Source organism: Lates calcarifer, linkage group LG21 (assembly GCF_001640805.2).
Source record: "Lates calcarifer isolate ASB-BC8 linkage group LG21, TLL_Latcal_v3, whole genome shotgun sequence".
Classification (NCBI taxonomy): Eukaryota; Metazoa; Chordata; class Actinopteri; family Centropomidae; genus Lates; species Lates calcarifer.
Window position 1 is genome coordinate 7,387,004 of NC_066853.1, and position 18,677 is coordinate 7,405,680.

Consider the following 18,677-nt stretch of genomic DNA (forward strand, 5'->3'; position numbering starts at 1 on the left):
CATTTTTTAGTGGTTTTGACACCATACTATACTATGACATTTTTTGACCATTTTATACTATAGTATGACATTTTTGAGTGGTTTTGACACCATACCATGACATTTTTTTTTTGACACCATACTATACTATGACATTTTTTGACCATTTTTGACACCATACTTACTATGACATTTTTGACCATTTTTGACACCATACTTTACTATGACATTTTTGACCATTTTTGATGCCATACTATACTATGACATTTTTTAGTGGTTTTTGACACCATACTATACTATGACATTTTTTGACACCATACTTTTCTATGACATTTTTTGTGGTTTTTGACACCATACTATACTATGACATTTTTTGACCATTTTTGACACCATACTTACTATGACATTTTTTGACCATTTTTGACACCATACTAGACTATGACATTTTTTAGTGGTTTTTGACACCATACTATACTATGAGTCTTTTGACCGTTTTTGACATCATACTATACTATGACATTTTTTGACCATTTTTGACCCCTTAGTATACTGACATATTTTGACCATTTTTGACACCTTACTATTCTATGATATTTTTTGAACATTTTTTGACGGTGTTTGATGCCTTATTATACTATGACATTGTTTGATCGTTTTCGTTACCTTACTATTCTTTAACATTTTTTAGCATTTTTTGATACTTTAGTATACTATGACAATTTTTGGCTAATTTTTATGGCTCTCTATACTATTAACAGTTTTTGTTAACTTACTGTAGTATGACATTTTTGACTTCATTTTGACAACTTCGACATTTTTTTCTACATTCATGTGTCTTATTTATGTCTTTTTTTTAAATTTTGAGTCTTTACCAAGTCATCTTTTTGGTTACATTTTTGATGCCTTATTATACTGTCACATTTTCATCTTTATTTCAGATTACTATTACTTCTGCATCACTTTTATATTATAGAATACTTTTAATATAACCTTTAATATTAGATAACTTTTATAAATACATATCACTATTTACTAGTATAAATTTACAGATAACTTTTACTGATGCAAACTACATTGAATGCTGTAAACTACTTTGTACTACAGATTAGTTTGATTATTAGATTTTAATTATATTTTAATAAGTGAATAAATTGTTTGTTGATTAGAGGTTTCATGGATCTGTTTTTTTTCACAGAAACAAAAATGTTTTCTTACCTTCACTTTTAATGGATTCTGTTCCGTGAATTCAGATGAAAATACACAGAACATTTGTTTAATACCAGGTTTTTCCAAACACATTAATAAGGCACATTTGGTTATTATCTTTGCAATACCTCACAGTAACAGTGATTTTATCCTTAAAAATCCTCCTTATCTTTGAACTGTTCATAAATGAACCATCTAAATAAACTTCCTTAATGGGTTAAGTCTATTTTCTGACAAATTATGAACTATTCAGACTGAAGATCAAATACTGAACGTAAACAATTTAATGTCAGTGCTCAGTGTTGGACAGTTGATGTAAAGCTGTTTGTGAATTACCTGGAGGCCTCTGTCCTGGTCTCAAAGAACTTCTGTGATCGTGGACTACATCTCTGTGATCATGGACAATGTCTCTGAGATTATGGACAAAGTCTCTGCGATCATGGACAATGTCTTTGTGATCGTGGACGATGTCTCTGAGATCATAGACGGTGTCTCTGTGATCATCGACAATGTCTCCATGATCGCGGGCATGTCTCTGATCATGGACAATGTCTCCCTCATCCTCAACAATGTCTCTCTGATCGTGGACGAAGTCTCTGCGATCGTGGACGATGTTGTGGACAAAGTGGTGACACCTGGAGGAAATCAAAGAGAAACATACAAAGGAAAACAATCAATACACTACTACCTATTCCTCATCAACAGTTTAACCATGAAAACACAGAGAAATATTCAACATTACAGCTCAAACAGAACATTGAACAAACATTTTAGGGCTGTTTTGGGAAATTAAATACTGATATACTGAATACTGAACATAAACAGTTTAATGTCAGTGCTCTGTGTTGGACAGTTGATGTAAAGCTGTTTGTGAATTACCTGGAGGCCTCTGTCCTGGTCTCAAAGAACTTCTTCATTGTACGAAGACTCTCTGTGATCGTGGACTACGTCTCTGTGATCACGGACAATGTCTCTGAGATTATGGACAAAGTCTCTGCGATCATGGACAATGTCTTTGTGATCGTGGACGATGTCTCTGAGATCATAGACGGTGTCTCTGTGATCATCGACAATGTCTCCATGATCGCGGGCAGTGCCGTCAAATCGGTGACCCCCGTCTCCGCCGATTCTATCGCAAGGTCTCTACGAAGCATGGGACAATGTCTCTGATCATGGACAACGTCTCTCTCATCTTTGACAAAGTCTCTGCGATCACGGACAATGTCTCTGATCATGGACAATGTCTCCCTCATCCTCAACAATGTCTCTCCGATCGTGGACGAAGTCTCTGCGATCGTGGACGATGTTGTGGACAAAGTGGTGACACCTGGAGGAAATCAAAGAGAAACATACAAAGGAAAACAATCAATACACTACTACCTATTCCTCATCAACAGTTTAACCATGAAAACACAGAGAAATATTCAACATTACAGCTCAAACAGAACATTGAACAAACATTATAGGGCTGTTTTGGGAAATTAAATACTGATATACTGAATACTGAACATAAACAGTTTAATGTCAGTGCTCTGTGTTGGACAGTTGATGTAAAGCTGTTTGTGAATTACCTGGAGGCCTCTGTCCTGGTCTCAAAGAACTTCTTCATTGTACGAAGACTCTCTGTGATCGTGGACTACGTCTCTGTGATCACGGACAATGTCTCTGAGATTATGGACAAAGTCTCTGCGATCATGGACAATGTCTTTGTGATCGTGGACGATGTCTCTGAGATCATAGACGGTGTCTCTGTGATCATCGACAATGTCTCCATGATCGCGGGCAGTGCCGTCAAATCGGTGACCCCCGTCTCCGCCGATTCTATCGCAAGGTCTCTACGAAGCATGGGACAATGTCTCTGATCATGGACAACGTCTCTCTCATCTTTGACAAAGTCTCTGCGATCACGGACAATGTCTCTGATCATGGACAATGTCTCCCTCATCCTCAACAATGTCTCTCCGATCGTGGACGAAGTCTCTGCGATCGTGGACGATGTTGTGGACAAAGTGGTGACACCTGGAGGAAATCAAAGAGAAACATACAAAGGAAAACAATCAATACACTACTACCTATTCCTTATCAACAGTTTAACCATGAAAACACAGAGAAATATTCAACATTACAGCTCAAACAGAACATTGAACAAACATTATAGGGCTGTTTTGGGAAATTAAATACTGATATACTGAATACTGAACATAAACAGTTCAATGTCAGTGCTCTGTGTTGGACAGTTGATGTAAAGCTGTTTGTGAATTACCTGGAGGCCTCTGTCCTGGTCTCAAAGAACTTCTTCATTGTACGAAGACTCTCTGTGATCGTGGACTACGTCTCTGTGATCACGGACAATGTCTCTGAGATTATGGACAAAGTCTCTGCGATCATGGACAATGTCTTTGTGATCGTGGACGATGTCTCTGAGATCATAGACGGTGTCTCTGTGATCATCGACAATGTCTCCATGATCGCGGGCAGTGCCGTCAAATCGGTGACCCCCGTCTCCGCCGATTCTATCGCAAGGTCTCTACGAAGCATGGGACAATGTCTCTGATCATGGACAACGTCTCTCTCATCTTTGACAAAGTCTCTGCAATCACGGACAATGTCTCTGATCATGGACAATGTCTCCCTCATCCTCAACAATGTCTCTCCGATCGTGGACGAAGTCTCTGCGATCGTGGACGATGTTGTGGACAAAGTGGTGACACCTGGAGGAAATCAAAGAGAAACATACAAAGGAAAACAATCAATACACTACTACTTATCCTGGTCTCAAAGAACTTCTTCATTGTACGAAGACTCTCTGTGATCGTGGACTACGTCTCTGTGATCGCGGACAATGTCTCTGAGATTATGGACAAAGTCTCTGCGATCATGGACAATGTCTTTGTGATCGTGGATGATGTCTCTGAGATCAGTGGTGACACCTGGATGAAATTTACAGATAACTTTTACTGTTGTAAACTACATCTAGTAACAGATTACTATGACTATTACATCTTACTTCTGATATTGCTAATTACTTTTACATTACTTCTATTAATACAAAAAATGTCCACAGTATGGTAAGGCATGAAAAATAGTCAAAAATGTCATGTAAGGTGTCAAAAAATTGTCAAAAAAATATATAGTATATGTATGTACAGTATAACCTTTGAGTTGAGCTTCTCTATTTTCAAATTAATACCACAAAAGTGATTTTGCAATGCAGAAATGCCAAATATTCTATACTTGCAACTTATAATTAAAAAAGGTGTAACCTTAACTTAACATACAATATTAAACAGACTGGCAAAATATTCAGAATTTGAATGTGAATGTCGTTATAAAACACCTGTGAGAATATTCAACCGCTTATGATACAATTATTTAATTAATAATTGTTCCACAAGCAGTTAAAAGATCACAAAGATGCTTTGTAGACATGTTTTGGAAAAATTGCTCATAAATACATTAACCCTAACCAACTGTAACAAGTGTTTCCTTGTGGTCAAATGTTTGCCATTATCTTTGCTGTGATTTGTAAAATGTTGTCTGGAATAAAATCATTAAAAGTGTCTTCCTTAACTTTTGAGTTGTATTTCTCTGTTTTGAAACCAATGTTATACAAATCATTTTATTGCATTTTATTCTAAAAAAATGTCAAAAATATATTTAATGTTTTACTATATGTTTTTATGGTTTTACACTCATTGTTCAGACAATATTTTTTAAGGGATTTTAGTTAATTCAAAAAAATTTCATATTTATGTTTTTGTTTTAAATATATAGTATTTAAATGATTTAAATGTATATTTTAAAGGGTTATACTTGTTTTTCCTTGTTTATACTTATTGTTTAAGGTGTTGTGCTTTACTTTTTATGGATTTAATTTAGACATCTCTTCAAGGTTCTAAATAAATTTTTTTACAGGTTCCATGTTAACTCTTAGACCTATTTTTAAAGGTTTTAACCTTATTTATCAAACCTGTTTTTTAAGGTTTTTTAAATGTTTTATCCTTATTTTTTATACCCATTCCTTTAAGGTTTGAAATGTATTTTTAGATGATTTTATACTTACTTTTTAAATGTATTTCTTAATAAGCTTTATACTTAGTTTTTTTAGACCTATTTAGTAAAGGGGTTTCTATTTGAGTCTATTCTAAACTAACTTTTATATTTTTTGTTTTATGTATATATATTTTGTTATACATATTTTTAGACTTCTTTTTTGCATCTACATTGTTGAAAAATACTAATTAATACTAATTTAAAAAGTGATCAGTTACAGCAGCTTTAATTTGTTGCTATTTGTTCCAGACAAGAGGTTTTAAAGAGTCAAACTGCAGCTGAGGTAATGACAGAGTCAGACTGAAGAGAATGAACACTGACCTTTTGGAAATGTCTTTATGTCTGTCTCTTCTCTCTGTGATTTAATGGTTGGAGTTTGAATCCTGTGGAGAAAAAAATGCAACAATCATTAATATAAAGACTTTTAACTCACCAAAATAAAGGCACACAGAGTTTCTGGGTATTGAACTTCAAACTGTCAAAGATAGAGAACTGAGACACTGAATCTATAAAGAAACCAGAGTCTGGACTAAGTGGTTCTGGACTAATCAGAACAAGTCCAAGAGTTATATTTGCTTTACACACAAAGACAGAAGAAGCTGCTCTGACTGGAGACCTGACTCCACCACTTCCTGATATTCACACAACAGCAGTGGATGGAAATGTGTTTTTTTTTCCCAAAGTGTTAAAATTTGAACTAAATTTGGTTGATAGGAGCCAAAATGAAGCAAAATGACAGTGTTTGTAGTGTGACACTGAACTGAATAAGTTCATATTTACGATTTACTGTACTAATGAGAAAGAGAGGGTGAGAGAGCAAGGAAGAGAGAAAGAGACAAAGAGAGACAGAGAGAGAGAAGGAGGCAAAGAGAGAGGGGGAAGAAGGCAGCCAGAATTGGAGAGAAAGAGTAACACGGGTGTACACACCAAAAATGAATGGGGTGTTGGCCAATCAGGAAGCAAGCTGACTGAAGACAGAAGCACAGCATACAAGAGACAGTGTCATTTGCCATGTTTGTTTACTCTATTGTTGTGTTTGACCGCACAAGACTTTGAGAGTCCAGACTCTGGTAGTGGTGTTGGTGGTGAATCTTTTAGTGTGTGCCAGGCTGAAGAGAGAGAGAGAGAGGAAGGGCAGGGGAGAGTGAGAGACAGAGAGGGAGTGAAAAGGAGCAAGAGCGAGGGAGAGGGAGGGAGAGAGAGAAAGACAGATTCAGAGAGCGAGAGAATGAGAAACAGAAAGAGACAGAGAGCGAGCTGATGTTTAAATTCTTCACTTTACTTGAACTGTACATTAATGAACTATGTAAATAAACTTTATAATGAGTTAAGTCTTTCTGTGACAAACTATTAAACTATCTATAATTTAATGTCAGTGCTCTGTGTAGGGCAGTTTATGTAAAGCTGTTTGTGAATTACCTGGAGGCCTCAGTCCTGGTTTCAAAGACCTTCTTCATTGTATGAAGACACTGTGATCATGGACAAAGTGGTGACACCTGGAGGACATAAAAAGAGATGATTAATACACTATGACCTATTCCTCAATCAACAGTTTAACCCCAAAACACACATAAATATTCAACATTACAGCCGAACCAGAACGTTCTCCAAATGTTAGAGGAGTGTCTTAGAAAATGGGCTGCTTACGGTCACATATAAAAAGAAGAAGCATCACAGCTTTAGGAGTCAATAACAATAAATACTTGGAAAAAAATAACTAAAATGATTCTCTTAAATCTTAAGTTTCTATATCAATTGTCTGTCAACTAATCACTGGAGGAATCACATCATATTACTGTGAACTGCATAACAAAAACTTTCACTGAAGTACATTTTTGAAAGCAGGATTTTAACTTGTGGTATTTTTAATTATACTTCAGTCCACAGGCAGAAAATTAACTGACAACTATTTTGAGTTTTTAAAAATGATTATAACTAGTACTATTTTCTGACAATTTAGACACGATTAATCATTTAACGACATTATGGAACCACCATAAACTGAGTTAAAATGACCAGGGTGGAGCACAAAATGACAAAGAGACATAACATGTTGGTAAAATGAACACAAACAGGGCCCATTGTGTTCTCATCCATCCATGTTAAGTGCCCACAACTCATGCACGCCACAGTCACAGAAACACAAACACAGTCTTACCCACGCAATATAAACGACTGATGATAGAATTAAACGATATCATTACAAGGTAATGCTAATGCTCTCCGATAACCGATAACATTAATGCTAACGCTAGCCGCTAAGTGTTTGACTTACCTTAGCGCTGGAGGTGTGTTCAGCGTCAAGTCTCATTTGCGCTTGACAAACAAAAGCAGCTCGAGAGTTTGTTTTACCATCCAGACCTCCACAGTGACCGCGTACCGGCAAACAGATGTAATGGGTCAAACTTGATTTAAATGTGTTTTCCGACTTCGTTTCTCTGCCTCTCTGCGTTCCTAGCCAATCACACGACACGTCGCAGCCAATGACGACATACGTCACCTAACATTGGCGGAAAAACGCTGATTGGCTGCCCGATTCTGGTCCGCCTAGCAAGCGCCTCTGATTGGTCTTAAAATACATCCGCCTTAAAGACGGAGAAAAGCCACCCAGAGTTTTATAAGATCTGATGTGCAGCCATGCACCAGACACGGTGCAGAAAACCTGAGAATGAAACTCCTTTATTTGTGACTGTTTTATAACAAACTTGAGCCACATGTAATTTATAATAGCCAAGCTAACGAGCATGGTCCTGTAACATACGTATACTGTAGTTAGTTAAAGCATCTTAATTGCCCCCGATAGTGGGTTTAAAGGTCTCAAATATACTTTTTTTTTTAACTTTCTATTTATTTAACTGCCCCGGGTTAACAGTCTCCTGTTGGTACGACTTACGAATTTAAAATACCCTGAAGAAAACTGGTGGGTTATCAAAATCACCTACAGTGTCCTATCAGTGAATCCCTATGAGGCTAATATATTTAAAAAAAAAAAAAAAAAAAAAAAAAAAAAGGTTCGAGAACAAAGGCTGACAAGTGACTGATAAATGCAACGCTAAACCACAAAATCACCATATCATACTGTGTGAAATGAAGGCTCGGCTTTCAGTCATTTATTAAGTTTTACCTTTAATTTTATACATCACGTTACCACGTAATAGGTGCGTTCGAGGTCAACTGCGGCTGGCTGTGCCTGACTTGTTGGTCAAACGTAAACATTTCCCGCAGCGTGACTGAGCGACGGCATTTGCCTTTTATGAGCTGTTGTCACAATTGATCAGATATATCGATCTCACTGTGGAAAACCTGCTCAGCTGTAAATATAGAAATATGACTGTTCTCCTCAATATGTCAGACTGTTTTGTAAACCTCTATACACACTGTTTACTCAGCCAAAGATACGATGTTCTTAACATTTCAGGCCAGAAAAGCACGACGAAGAAACATCCAGGGCGATGTGTTCGGGTGTATGGGGGAAAAGTTACACTTTTATTTACATATCAATTTCAGCAGTTCGCTTAGTCTTTAAGTGGGACACCCAGGCTGGACAGGTTGTAGTTTAGAAGCCTGGCAAAGTGCAATCCACTTCTCCAGGTTGGGGGTTGGATACATAGCTAATAACCCAATTCCATGGAGAAAACACTGTCATAGGCAAAGATGACCTCCACAAAATGTGTGCAAAATACTCACCCAGAAAATTGCTGCTGTAGCATGATGTATACCTACGTTGCTCCCTTCACATTTTTGACTGCCCCCCTCATATATGTTTGCCTAATCCGGTCCTGGTATTAACTTACATCATTCCTTGTTTTACATAGTGGTTTAACCACAAACTCATTCGAGCGCTGGTTTGTTTACTGCGCATGCGTGGGGAATACACCCCCGGGCATGTATAGCGAGTCTGTCGCCGTGGCAACTCTTTGTTGACAGGTGATGTGAAGGCTCGGCAAAATGAAACTCAAGCGCTTCCTTGTCCGATATTATCCTCCAGGTAATACACTAGAAGTTACTTTGTCCCATTTGTAACGTTGGTACTTTTAAAGGGAATATTCTGCTGCTAAACAGGAATGTTGTCAGCTTTCAACAGCTTGCTATAGCTTTACATTAGCTGCTGTTGGTAACCGGACTTATTAGCATTGTTTACCGCTGTTCTATCCAAATCAGCCGACACGAGTGGCATTTTCTCCTCGTTTTTCTGCTATCAGGTATAACCCTCGAATATGAGAAAGGAGGATGTTTGAGGACCAGATCAATTGACCTTTTGGATCTGACTCCAGAGTGCGTGAGTTGTATCTTATACGATGATAGCACTGTGGCTAACTCTGAGGTCTAACTTTATGATTTAATAATAGCTGTTTGTAGGAGTGTTGCTGCTTTTCACCCCTCATAAATACTACTTTTATTGCCTCCACGCCGGCGACAGCCGTGGCCGGAGGGAGTAGTCTCACGTGAATTGAAACAGATGAATGTAAATCCCTTTATTTCAAATTTACATTTTTAAGCCATCATATTCAGCACGTTACGGCCCTCTCAGAGTTCAGGCAAGTTAATACTGGTGTCCCTTAGAGCTGTGTCAGCTCCCCGGTCCTCTTAACACTGTAAACAAATGACTGTACAAGAATTCATCCTGAACAACTGAACACACAACTGCCAACTCTTTGGAGAAGTTCTCAAACCCCTTAATCCACTGGACTAGTGACAATGAAAGTATCTTTTTAAAAAGCTTTTCAGTCTTTTTTCTGGTTGTTCAACTTAAAAGTTTTGTCAATGTGTTAAACTTTCATTCTCACACCACACAGAACAAACATAGATGAGCTGGTGGCAGAGATCAGGCGATCAGAGCCTCTAATCACTGAGTCCCGGGCTGATCAGGTCAAACAGCTGATCCTTCGACTTCAGCAGAAACAGGGCCAGCAGGGCCACCACAGGTTCTGTTTCTTCAAGGTCAGACACTGAACTCACTACCTGTCCTCAAGATTAAAAAAAGCTTGGATTGTTACGACAGTTTGTTGCTATTTATGGCTGAAGTGCAGTATGTAAAATCTTCAGTATAGTTTTGTGAAACAGTTGTAAAAACTCATTTGTCTTTGTACAAACGTTTTGGTACATTTATATTTTACATCACTTAGGGACTAAAACAAATGTGTTTGGATGTTAATCTGTTTTACTCTATTCCACACAGGTGGCTGGAAATATTTTGAATGATGACATTTTTGGCAACATCAGCTAATTACAGCAGTGAATTAGTTCCTTGATAATTGCTCTTTAAAATTAGCCATCACTTCTCCAAAGGGGCACTAGAGAGCAGCAGTGGTTTAGGTTACTAAGTCTACAAATTGAAAGACAAGTAATCCCATTATACAGATATATGTATGGATAATGCAGGGGTGATCTTAAAGATGAATGAAGTCAATAACTATATTGCCTTGCCTTATATTTACTAATCTTTCTCTGCTCTTTTTTTGCAGGAGCTTAAGGCACACATACTGCCATTGACAAATGTTGCATTTGACAAATCAGGGTCAAGGTAGGTTTATCTGCACCTCACAAAGGTCTGGCACTTTGGAGTTCAGGAAAAGCAGTGAATTTTGTTTGTTGTATTGCTATTTACGCCTGTCTTTCATCCTGCAGGTTTATAACTGGGAGCTATGACAGGACATGCCGAGTGTGGGACACGGCCTCAGGCACAGAGCTGCACACCCTAGAAGGTCACAGAAACGTGGTGTATGCAATTGCATTCAACAACCCCTATGGGTAATAAGTAGTTTTGGCATAACTTTCATAGTATCTGAAAACTACTTTGCTCCATTTAACACTCTGATGAAGCATTTATACATTCTAAAGAACATTTCATCTTAGAATTGACTGCTTTTCTCCTCTTTATTAAACTTAGAGACAAGATTGCTACTGGCTCTTTTGATAAGACCTGCAAATTGTGGTATGCTGAGACGGGCAAATGTATTCACACCTTTCGAGGACACATGGCAGAGATAGTATGTATAACAGTCTGTTTTATCCGAAAATAATTAAAATACTGTTTATTTGTGAGGCAGTTATTACTTAAAATGCTATTGGCTACTGTACACAGTCATAATTTATGCACTGCAGGACCAAGTACCTTTAGTAGAGCCCAAGACCAACAGAATATTTAAACTGCAAAGTGAAATGGTTTTACTTTGGTGTTTGGTGCTAACTGCTTTGATAAGAAATAAGTCTCTGCCAAATCCTGTTTGGCTGTATAGCAGAATCCAATGCTAGTAACTGTAAAAGAGTTTTGTGTTGTGTAGGTGTGCCTGGCATTCAACCCCCAGAGTACACTGGTGGCCACAGGCAGCATGGACGCCACTGCCAAGCTGTGGGATGTGGAGACTGGGGAGGAGGTAGCCAGTCTGACTGTGAGTTATCTTTCTTTTTTTTTTTTTGCTTACTATATCCCAATGCCTCTCTTGCTCTTTTTTCTTCTGGTATCATGGATCACATCCATTCATTATAATACACTGATTAACATTTCATTTACTCTGCTGATGGCCAGCATCTAACCACCTCATATACACCCATGGTATGATGGGGAGTGTAACTGTAACTCTTAAATAAGGCCCCAGTAACCCACTCTGAGGGGAGTTCTCTTTGATGTGCAGACTGCACGTGGGTCTGTAGTGTGACTGGTTGGTTGGCTGGCTCCATCTCAGTGAGGAGCAACTCTTTTAGCGCCTCACACCATGAGAAATCAATCATGCTGACAGCAGTCAATTGAGTGCAGATTTTTAATCGTATGGAATTTTTAAATTTTTATTTCAAGGCTTTAAAAATCTACCACAAAGTCGAAACACTGTAACTTTATTTTAATAAATAACATCACCTTTTTGATGTTCATTTCCATGCATAATGGGAGATAGAGGGAGAGGGTAAGTGAGGCAGTAAGGGATAATGCTTTCTCTTTGATTCCATCCAGGATCACACTGCAGAGGTCCTCTCTCTGTGCTTTAACACAGTGGGAAATCAGCTTGTAACCGGCTCCTTTGACCACACAGTTGCTATTTGGGACGTTGCTTCAGGAAGGTCAGACATCATCATTGTTATTGCAGTGTATGCATTAATCTCTGTACTTGCATGTGACCTATAACTTACACTGTACAGTAGCTGCAGAGCACCAGTAGATTCTGCATACAAGAGTGCATCACTGACTTCATGCTGCTTTCTGTTTTTCTCAGTCGTGTCCACACTCTGATCGGTCACAGGGGGGAAATCAGCAATGTTCAGTTTAACTGGGATTGTTCCCTCATTGTTACAGGCTCCATGGACAAAACGTGCAAGGTTAGCATACAAGCATATGTCCAAAGAGTGTATGTATTTATTATTGATAATCATTTAGCATTTTAAACTATTGCAAAAGATCAGGTATTTGAGATGGATGGCGCCTCTTGTCATTAACATTCACTCTCCTCCATTTCCCACTTTCTATCTCTTCCCATCCTCTGTCTCTAAGGTCTCCATCATTTAAAGGGAGAAAAATTAAATCCTAATTCTTTAATTATGCCAAGATGAGTCATGCTCACGAAAAAGAATTATCCGCCTCACTGCATTTCTCTAGGGGAGATGGTTAAAATAAAGCCACTTAAGACAGCTTACAGCTACATGCAAGCCTGTGTGTGTGTTTGTTCATATGTATGTGTGCGTTCCAGTGTCTCTTTTTTGTAATGCGTATGTATTTACAGGTGTGGGAGGCAGTCAGTGGTAAGTGTGTGGCCACGCTAGTTGGACACAAAGAAGAGGTGCTGGATGTGTGTTTTGATTTAAGTGGTCAGCTCATTGCTACTGCCTCTGCTGATGGTGAGAACAAATCATTTACTAAAAATGTACTAATAACATTACTAGTAATGTTAAACACCTTTTTGTCTGTTTTGATTGCATACCTGAGGTTTATTTTATTTTATTTTTTTAATTTCATAAGATCTCCAGATCACAATATTCTGGTCCCCTGCAAGAAAATCAACATTTTGACAAGTAAAAAAGTATAGTGCATGTACACTAACAACCATGCCTGTCTCTTTCTCTTACAGGTACAGCGCAAGTGTTCAGTGCAATCACACATCAGTGTCTCATGACACTAGAGGGCCACGATGGAGAGATCTCCAAGGTAAATCACTGGATTAAAAATGGCTATTAAACCATAGCCTGTGAAAAGTTACTTAATGTTGCCATACAGATCCAAAATCATTTCTGCAATGAAGTTTTGTACTGAGGAGTCTTTACGAAAAGCTGAAACATGAGTATTTTGTCTCTGTTTTGTAACCTGTAAAGTCCCTCTCATTTTAGCAAAGATATATCAATGGGTCTATTTTTAGCATCTTACAACCATGAATGTATGCTGTAGGATTAGTGCAATTGTGAGCTGTGAAGTAATGGCTGTATGATTAACAAACTCTTTGCTCATGATTCAGCTTCTCTTAGCCACACATAGTGGATTTAAAGGGACCGCAGAGCTGAGTGAGGACCTAGGCCGCCCATAGATTATTTTCTTCCCTTTGACATGAACAAGCAAGGTAGTAGGAAATAAGATTTTGCCCATTTATAATGCTTACAATGCTATAATGTTTGAGTCTGTAATTAGAACATTATCTCAATGTACACATGACACTGAATTATCATAGAGACCTTTTTGGGAGTAAGTAACTGGCCACAGGGCAGAATCATGCATTTGTGGATACATCAGGCAGCTAGCAGGTGTGAATGAGCCTGTGATTTTTGTGTAACATTAATCCTCAGTCTCCAATTACAGCTTCCCTGGCCAGTGCTGTAAATAGGTTGTTGTTGCCTCTGCTTGATTTGCCTTGTAAACACAGGATACAGCGTGATGCTGAAGTGGAGGGCCCAGGCTTCAAACTGTTTGGTGCTTACTTTGTCACATGGTATAGCTCAGCAAGTCTGAATAGAGAGGTCTTTAGGATTTTCATAGGTCTATAATGTTGCCTCTAGTGATCTGACTGATTAAATCTCTAGGTTTCAGACTAGATTTTGTAACATGGCCTGTCATCGCTAAAGTCAAACAAACACATTCCTTTGCATCAAGTGTGTGTGTGTTTGACCCTGCATTGATCTTGTTCTTTAATGGGAGTGATTTTACCTATTTATTGTGCACTAGTTTTCTCGCTTTGCATGAGTGTGTGTTTCCCTCAGGCTCTGGTTGAGAGGGTTTGTGTGTGTGTGAAGGTGCTGAGAAGCTACCTCTGTTTACTGAAACACATCAGGCAGTCAGTAATAAATAGGCTGGATGGAGGATGATTCCAGGGGATTATGACACTAATCTCTCCCTAACAGGACTCCTCTCCCCCTACCCTCCTTCTTAATCATGACCATGCCTTTTTTCCCCATTGGTCTTTCCCTCTCTTTCAGTCTCTCTCTATACCCCCACCCCCCACCTCCCATCCTTCTTTGAATTATGTCTCAGTCTCTCCTCTTGTTACTTTACCTTCCTGCCTTATCCTATTTTAATCCTGGCAATACAAATGCTGGATTTTCATGGAATGACTGATTGTAAAGACCTGAATGCATGTTTTTTTTTAGGATTCTATGTGGTATTTCATGTCAGGCATTCACTAGACCTTTTGTTTTCAAATGTTTTGTCCCTGCTAGTGAGAGAAATCGTTCCCATTTTGGACACTCAAGTTACTTTTAACTTGCATCACATTATCATAAAATTAGTTGAGCACATTTACAATTATTTTTCATGCAAAAATTATTACCTTAGATCAAGCATAACCCACTGCATGAAAAGATCTATTAAAGCCAGTCGGGGAAATATTTTATTGTATTTTAGTGTTTTTTCCTTATACAAAGATGGCAAAGGTTAAACAACCTTGTAACATACCAGACGACCATGACTACAGGCTAGTGACCATGTGATGGCAGATTAAATTAAAAACACACTCCTCTATAACCACATGCTATTGCTGTTACATAGTTTTCAATTTTTGCAGTGTGAAACCAATATTTAGGAAATGAGGTTAGAATTAGTATGTATATGGAATTGGGACACAGCTTTAGTCTTGTTTGTTTATGCCTTGTTCCTGTCATTTCCTATTTCCTGATGTTTTTTTTCTCTCTTCTCTATCCATTTCAGTCTGCTTTTTTTCCATTTCTGTACCTGTCTTAGCTTCCACTCTCATCCTCTCTCCCCAGTCTTCTATCTTTGTCAGCTTCTTCTCTAGTCAGTTTCCATTTCCTGTCTGGGGTCGCTCCTTGGTGCTCAGTTTAGAGTTTTAATAAAAACATACTTTACTTTCATGGCCATCTAGAGCCAGCTTCATTTAATCATCCCTTCCTTTACCTCACTGTGGGGATATCAAACCATTCTGGAAACGATAAACCTAGGCTCTAACACAATCAGCTTCAGCCATGATTTTCATAATGCTCTACTGGAAAAACTCTGTAGTGCCACTGGTGCCTTTATCCTCCTTAAGTATTTAAAGTTGAATGACCTCTGTGGAATTATGCTGCTGACGTGGTTAAAATGTGCTAAACTCGCTCATTTTCCCCTCCTTTGTCATTTAAGCCACTTCTGGCATAATCTCTTATTCAGCACTCTCTTTTGCTCACTCTATCGCTCATGTAGCACACACCCACACTCCTGAATAAGACTAACTCTCCTGACTATAACTCTCTTGGTAGATCTGTTTCAGCCCCCAGGGAAGCAGGGTCCTGACTGCCAGCTCAGACAAGACAGCACGTCTATGGGATGTTCAGTCTGGAGTCTGTCTACAAGTTCTGGAGGGGCACACCGACGAGATCTTCTCCTGCGTCTTCAACTACGAGGGTGACACCATCATTACAGGTATACACTGTCCCCACACACATACACACACATATCTGACAGCTACACATCTGACAAGTATGCACTGTTAAAATGTAGCCTTGAGCAGTGAATACACTTCCCCTCGCCAGCCCTCACAAATGCTTAATTGCACATTTTAGATGAAAAGCATGCAGCTGTGTCCTTCTGTGCAAACCACCTGTTCATGTTTGTGCTTTCCTGCAGGCAGCAAGGATAACACATGCCGGATCTGGTACTGACCCTTCCCTTGACCCCTTGGAGGCTCAGGCGGACATGTACATGGACACAACTATCAATTTGTTTTTGCCATGTACTGTATGACCCACTATGTATCTTTCTAATTGTGGATTACCATCTGAAACATCTGCCCTCACACTGAGGTATAGCAACAGTCTGGTTTACAGCATGTACATGAGGATAAAGTGGTACTGCAAACCATTGTTGCTGAATTTATTTGATTCTTCACTGGTTTGATGCTTCACTGGTTCCCTTACTGCACTAACTTGGTACTGGGCTTGACCAGTAGACCTAGATTTTCATTTACTGTGTCATTAACAGTATGGTAACTTTGCTCATGAAATGTCACCTCAAGTGGTTTGAATTCTTCAACAACATTTTTGGAAAAGCTCTTGGAATTAAGCTGCATAGAGAATTATAGCAAATTTGAGCTAGATTCAGCTATCTGAGATTTTTTGTGACTGTTGAATACAACATACTGCAGTACAAAAGCCTCTGCATTTCATCTTCACGAACCCATTATCAGCTAACAAAAGTAATCTTCAGTAATCATTTTCTATTTTTGTTCCCACTGATGTGATGTGTTCCAAGCAGTATTTTCTGAAAGCACAACGCAATGATGAATGTTAATTCAGTAGCTTCCTAGCTGGTATTCAACCATGGAAAACTTCCCCAAAGATCATATGGTTGTTGTTTTACAGTCTCACCCAATCTATCACATGCTTTTGGGAAAACTAGGCGATACAGTGTAATACTAATGTGGATGAATACGCTACTAACCAGTGTTTATTGCCTTTCTGTTAAATATTATAACTGATCAAGACTGCTTGTATTTCACATCACAGAAATTTATTGATGTCAAAAGATAAATACATTCAGTTCTACTGTGACAGAGTTTACAGCTGAGTCGTGTGCTTTTTTTCCCAATGTTGATGTAACACTAGAGTACCACTAAGTAGAGAAATAAACAGACCAAATTCACATACAAATTCAACATTACAAACCTTACTCTGTCTTTCTGACATAGTAAAAGCTAAAGAGAGCAGTCCACTACTCCAAGGTGCAGCAGTTCCAAATCTACACTATATACAGTACAGCTATTCAAAATAATCAGTTCTCAAGTAACATGAACAAGATAACATACTTACTTAGAACTGAATTTCAAGGTCACAACAGAGGTGGTATGTTGGCTGATGAACACAACAAAGATATGGAGTTTTTGCTTATGATAAGCAAGTTGGGCTTTTCTGGGCTTACATTTCAACAGCCTCTTTTACAAAGTAGTTTTGATACAAAAGGTCTGAGCATGTTAAGTTGTGGGGAGATTTGAACCTGATTTTCCTGTCTTCTACTGGTACTTTGCTTCATGTTTGTTCATTTGGAATAAATAAATAAATCCATAATTTTGTTGTGAGAATCTGTAAATATATATATTTATAATCTAGAGCAGTTAAAACCTGCTGACTATAATCTCTAGAAGGCCAGTTCATTCCCAAGAGGAACGTCCAACCCATATACCTACAGTTTGCTCTGTGTTTGTGTCTCACATTAGAGAGGTGACTCTGAAAAAAAAAAATGCTTTTTTTTTTTAAAGGGAGACTGGTCCATTCATGGCTGCGAACAGACAAAAAAACACAACCTCCATGGAAAGGGTGAGTGGTGTAAATTTCTCAAGTATGCTGATTGCATTATGCTTTCAGCTTGAAGTAGGCGACACTTGGTGTGAAGGAAGAGGGCGGGGCAAACAGTTTGGAACATGTTAGAAGTGTGAGGGAATGAGTGGGCATCTGTGTTTTTGTTTGCAGTATGAGGAAGCTGGCCTACAGGGTCTCCAAAAGCCAATCAAACAGGCTGGACAGAGACCTGCCTTCCTCCTCCTCTTTCTCATGTAGCTTACAGAACTGAACCACGGCGCTGAACAAGTCTGCGATCCGCCACGCCTTTTGAGACATGAGATGGACCACCCTCTGGAACTGAGAGAACATGTAATGATTAAAACCATAAATATAGAATCATCAACCCAAGGCATATATAAAGTCAACTGAAAATGGAATAGTCTATTACATAAGAGGTGATGACACATTATCAAGTAGCACTGGAGCAATACCATACAAATAATACATCAAATAATAATCAAATAAAACAATTAGTCACAGTCTACTTTTATGTCTTTTATTTACCTTTGCAACCCTCTTCTCTTTAGACTTCCTAAAGTAAAGTGCAGGAAGGCCCAGCTCAGAGGCAGCGATCCACTGCAGGGCCACCCTCAGCTCCGAGTCCACACACTCCTGCTCAAGGTCGCAGTTCACCACCAACAACTCCCTGAGGTTGCTACCGCCGCCTGTTGTCCTCGCTGAGCCACTCTCTGAAAGAT

General features: G+C 38.6%; 2 protein-coding genes across 6 annotated transcripts in view; one reads left to right on the forward strand and one right to left on the reverse strand.

Moving 5' to 3' along the window:
- daw1 (dynein assembly factor with WDR repeat domains 1) overlaps positions 1 to 17,197 on the forward strand; it is a 20,944-nt gene extending 3,747 nt beyond the window's left edge. The window contains exons 1-13 of one of the 5 annotated variants that reach the window (XM_018660057.1): positions 9,117 to 9,226; positions 9,441 to 9,513; positions 10,035 to 10,179; positions 10,704 to 10,762; positions 10,867 to 10,989; positions 11,129 to 11,228; positions 11,523 to 11,630; positions 12,188 to 12,294; positions 12,447 to 12,549; positions 12,951 to 13,065; positions 13,296 to 13,372; positions 15,904 to 16,066; positions 16,271 to 17,197. In XM_018660057.1, the coding sequence (XP_018515573.1) occupies positions 9,187 to 9,226; positions 9,441 to 9,513; positions 10,035 to 10,179; positions 10,704 to 10,762; positions 10,867 to 10,989; positions 11,129 to 11,228; positions 11,523 to 11,630; positions 12,188 to 12,294; positions 12,447 to 12,549; positions 12,951 to 13,065; positions 13,296 to 13,372; positions 15,904 to 16,066; positions 16,271 to 16,305 (1,248 nt within the window). In that variant the 5' untranslated portion in view covers positions 9,117 to 9,186 and the 3' untranslated portion in view covers positions 16,306 to 17,197. Of the gene's footprint in view, positions 1 to 9,116; positions 9,227 to 9,440; positions 9,514 to 10,034; positions 10,180 to 10,703; positions 10,763 to 10,866; positions 10,990 to 11,128; positions 11,229 to 11,522; positions 11,631 to 12,187; positions 12,295 to 12,446; positions 12,550 to 12,950; positions 13,066 to 13,295; positions 13,373 to 13,676; positions 13,779 to 15,903; positions 16,067 to 16,270 lie in introns of those variants that run through there. The other 4 variants (XM_051065494.1, XM_051065495.1, XM_051065492.1 and 1 more) reach the window with 4 other exon arrangements.
- Positions 17,131 to 18,677, reverse strand: part of sphkap (SPHK1 interactor, AKAP domain containing) — a 27,381-nt gene continuing 25,834 nt past the window's right edge. Inside the window, 2 exon segments of the mRNA XM_018660056.1 lie at positions 17,131 to 18,276; positions 18,484 to 18,668. Coding sequence (XP_018515572.1) covers positions 18,124 to 18,276; positions 18,484 to 18,668 — 338 coding nt within the window. The 3' untranslated portion in view covers positions 17,131 to 18,123.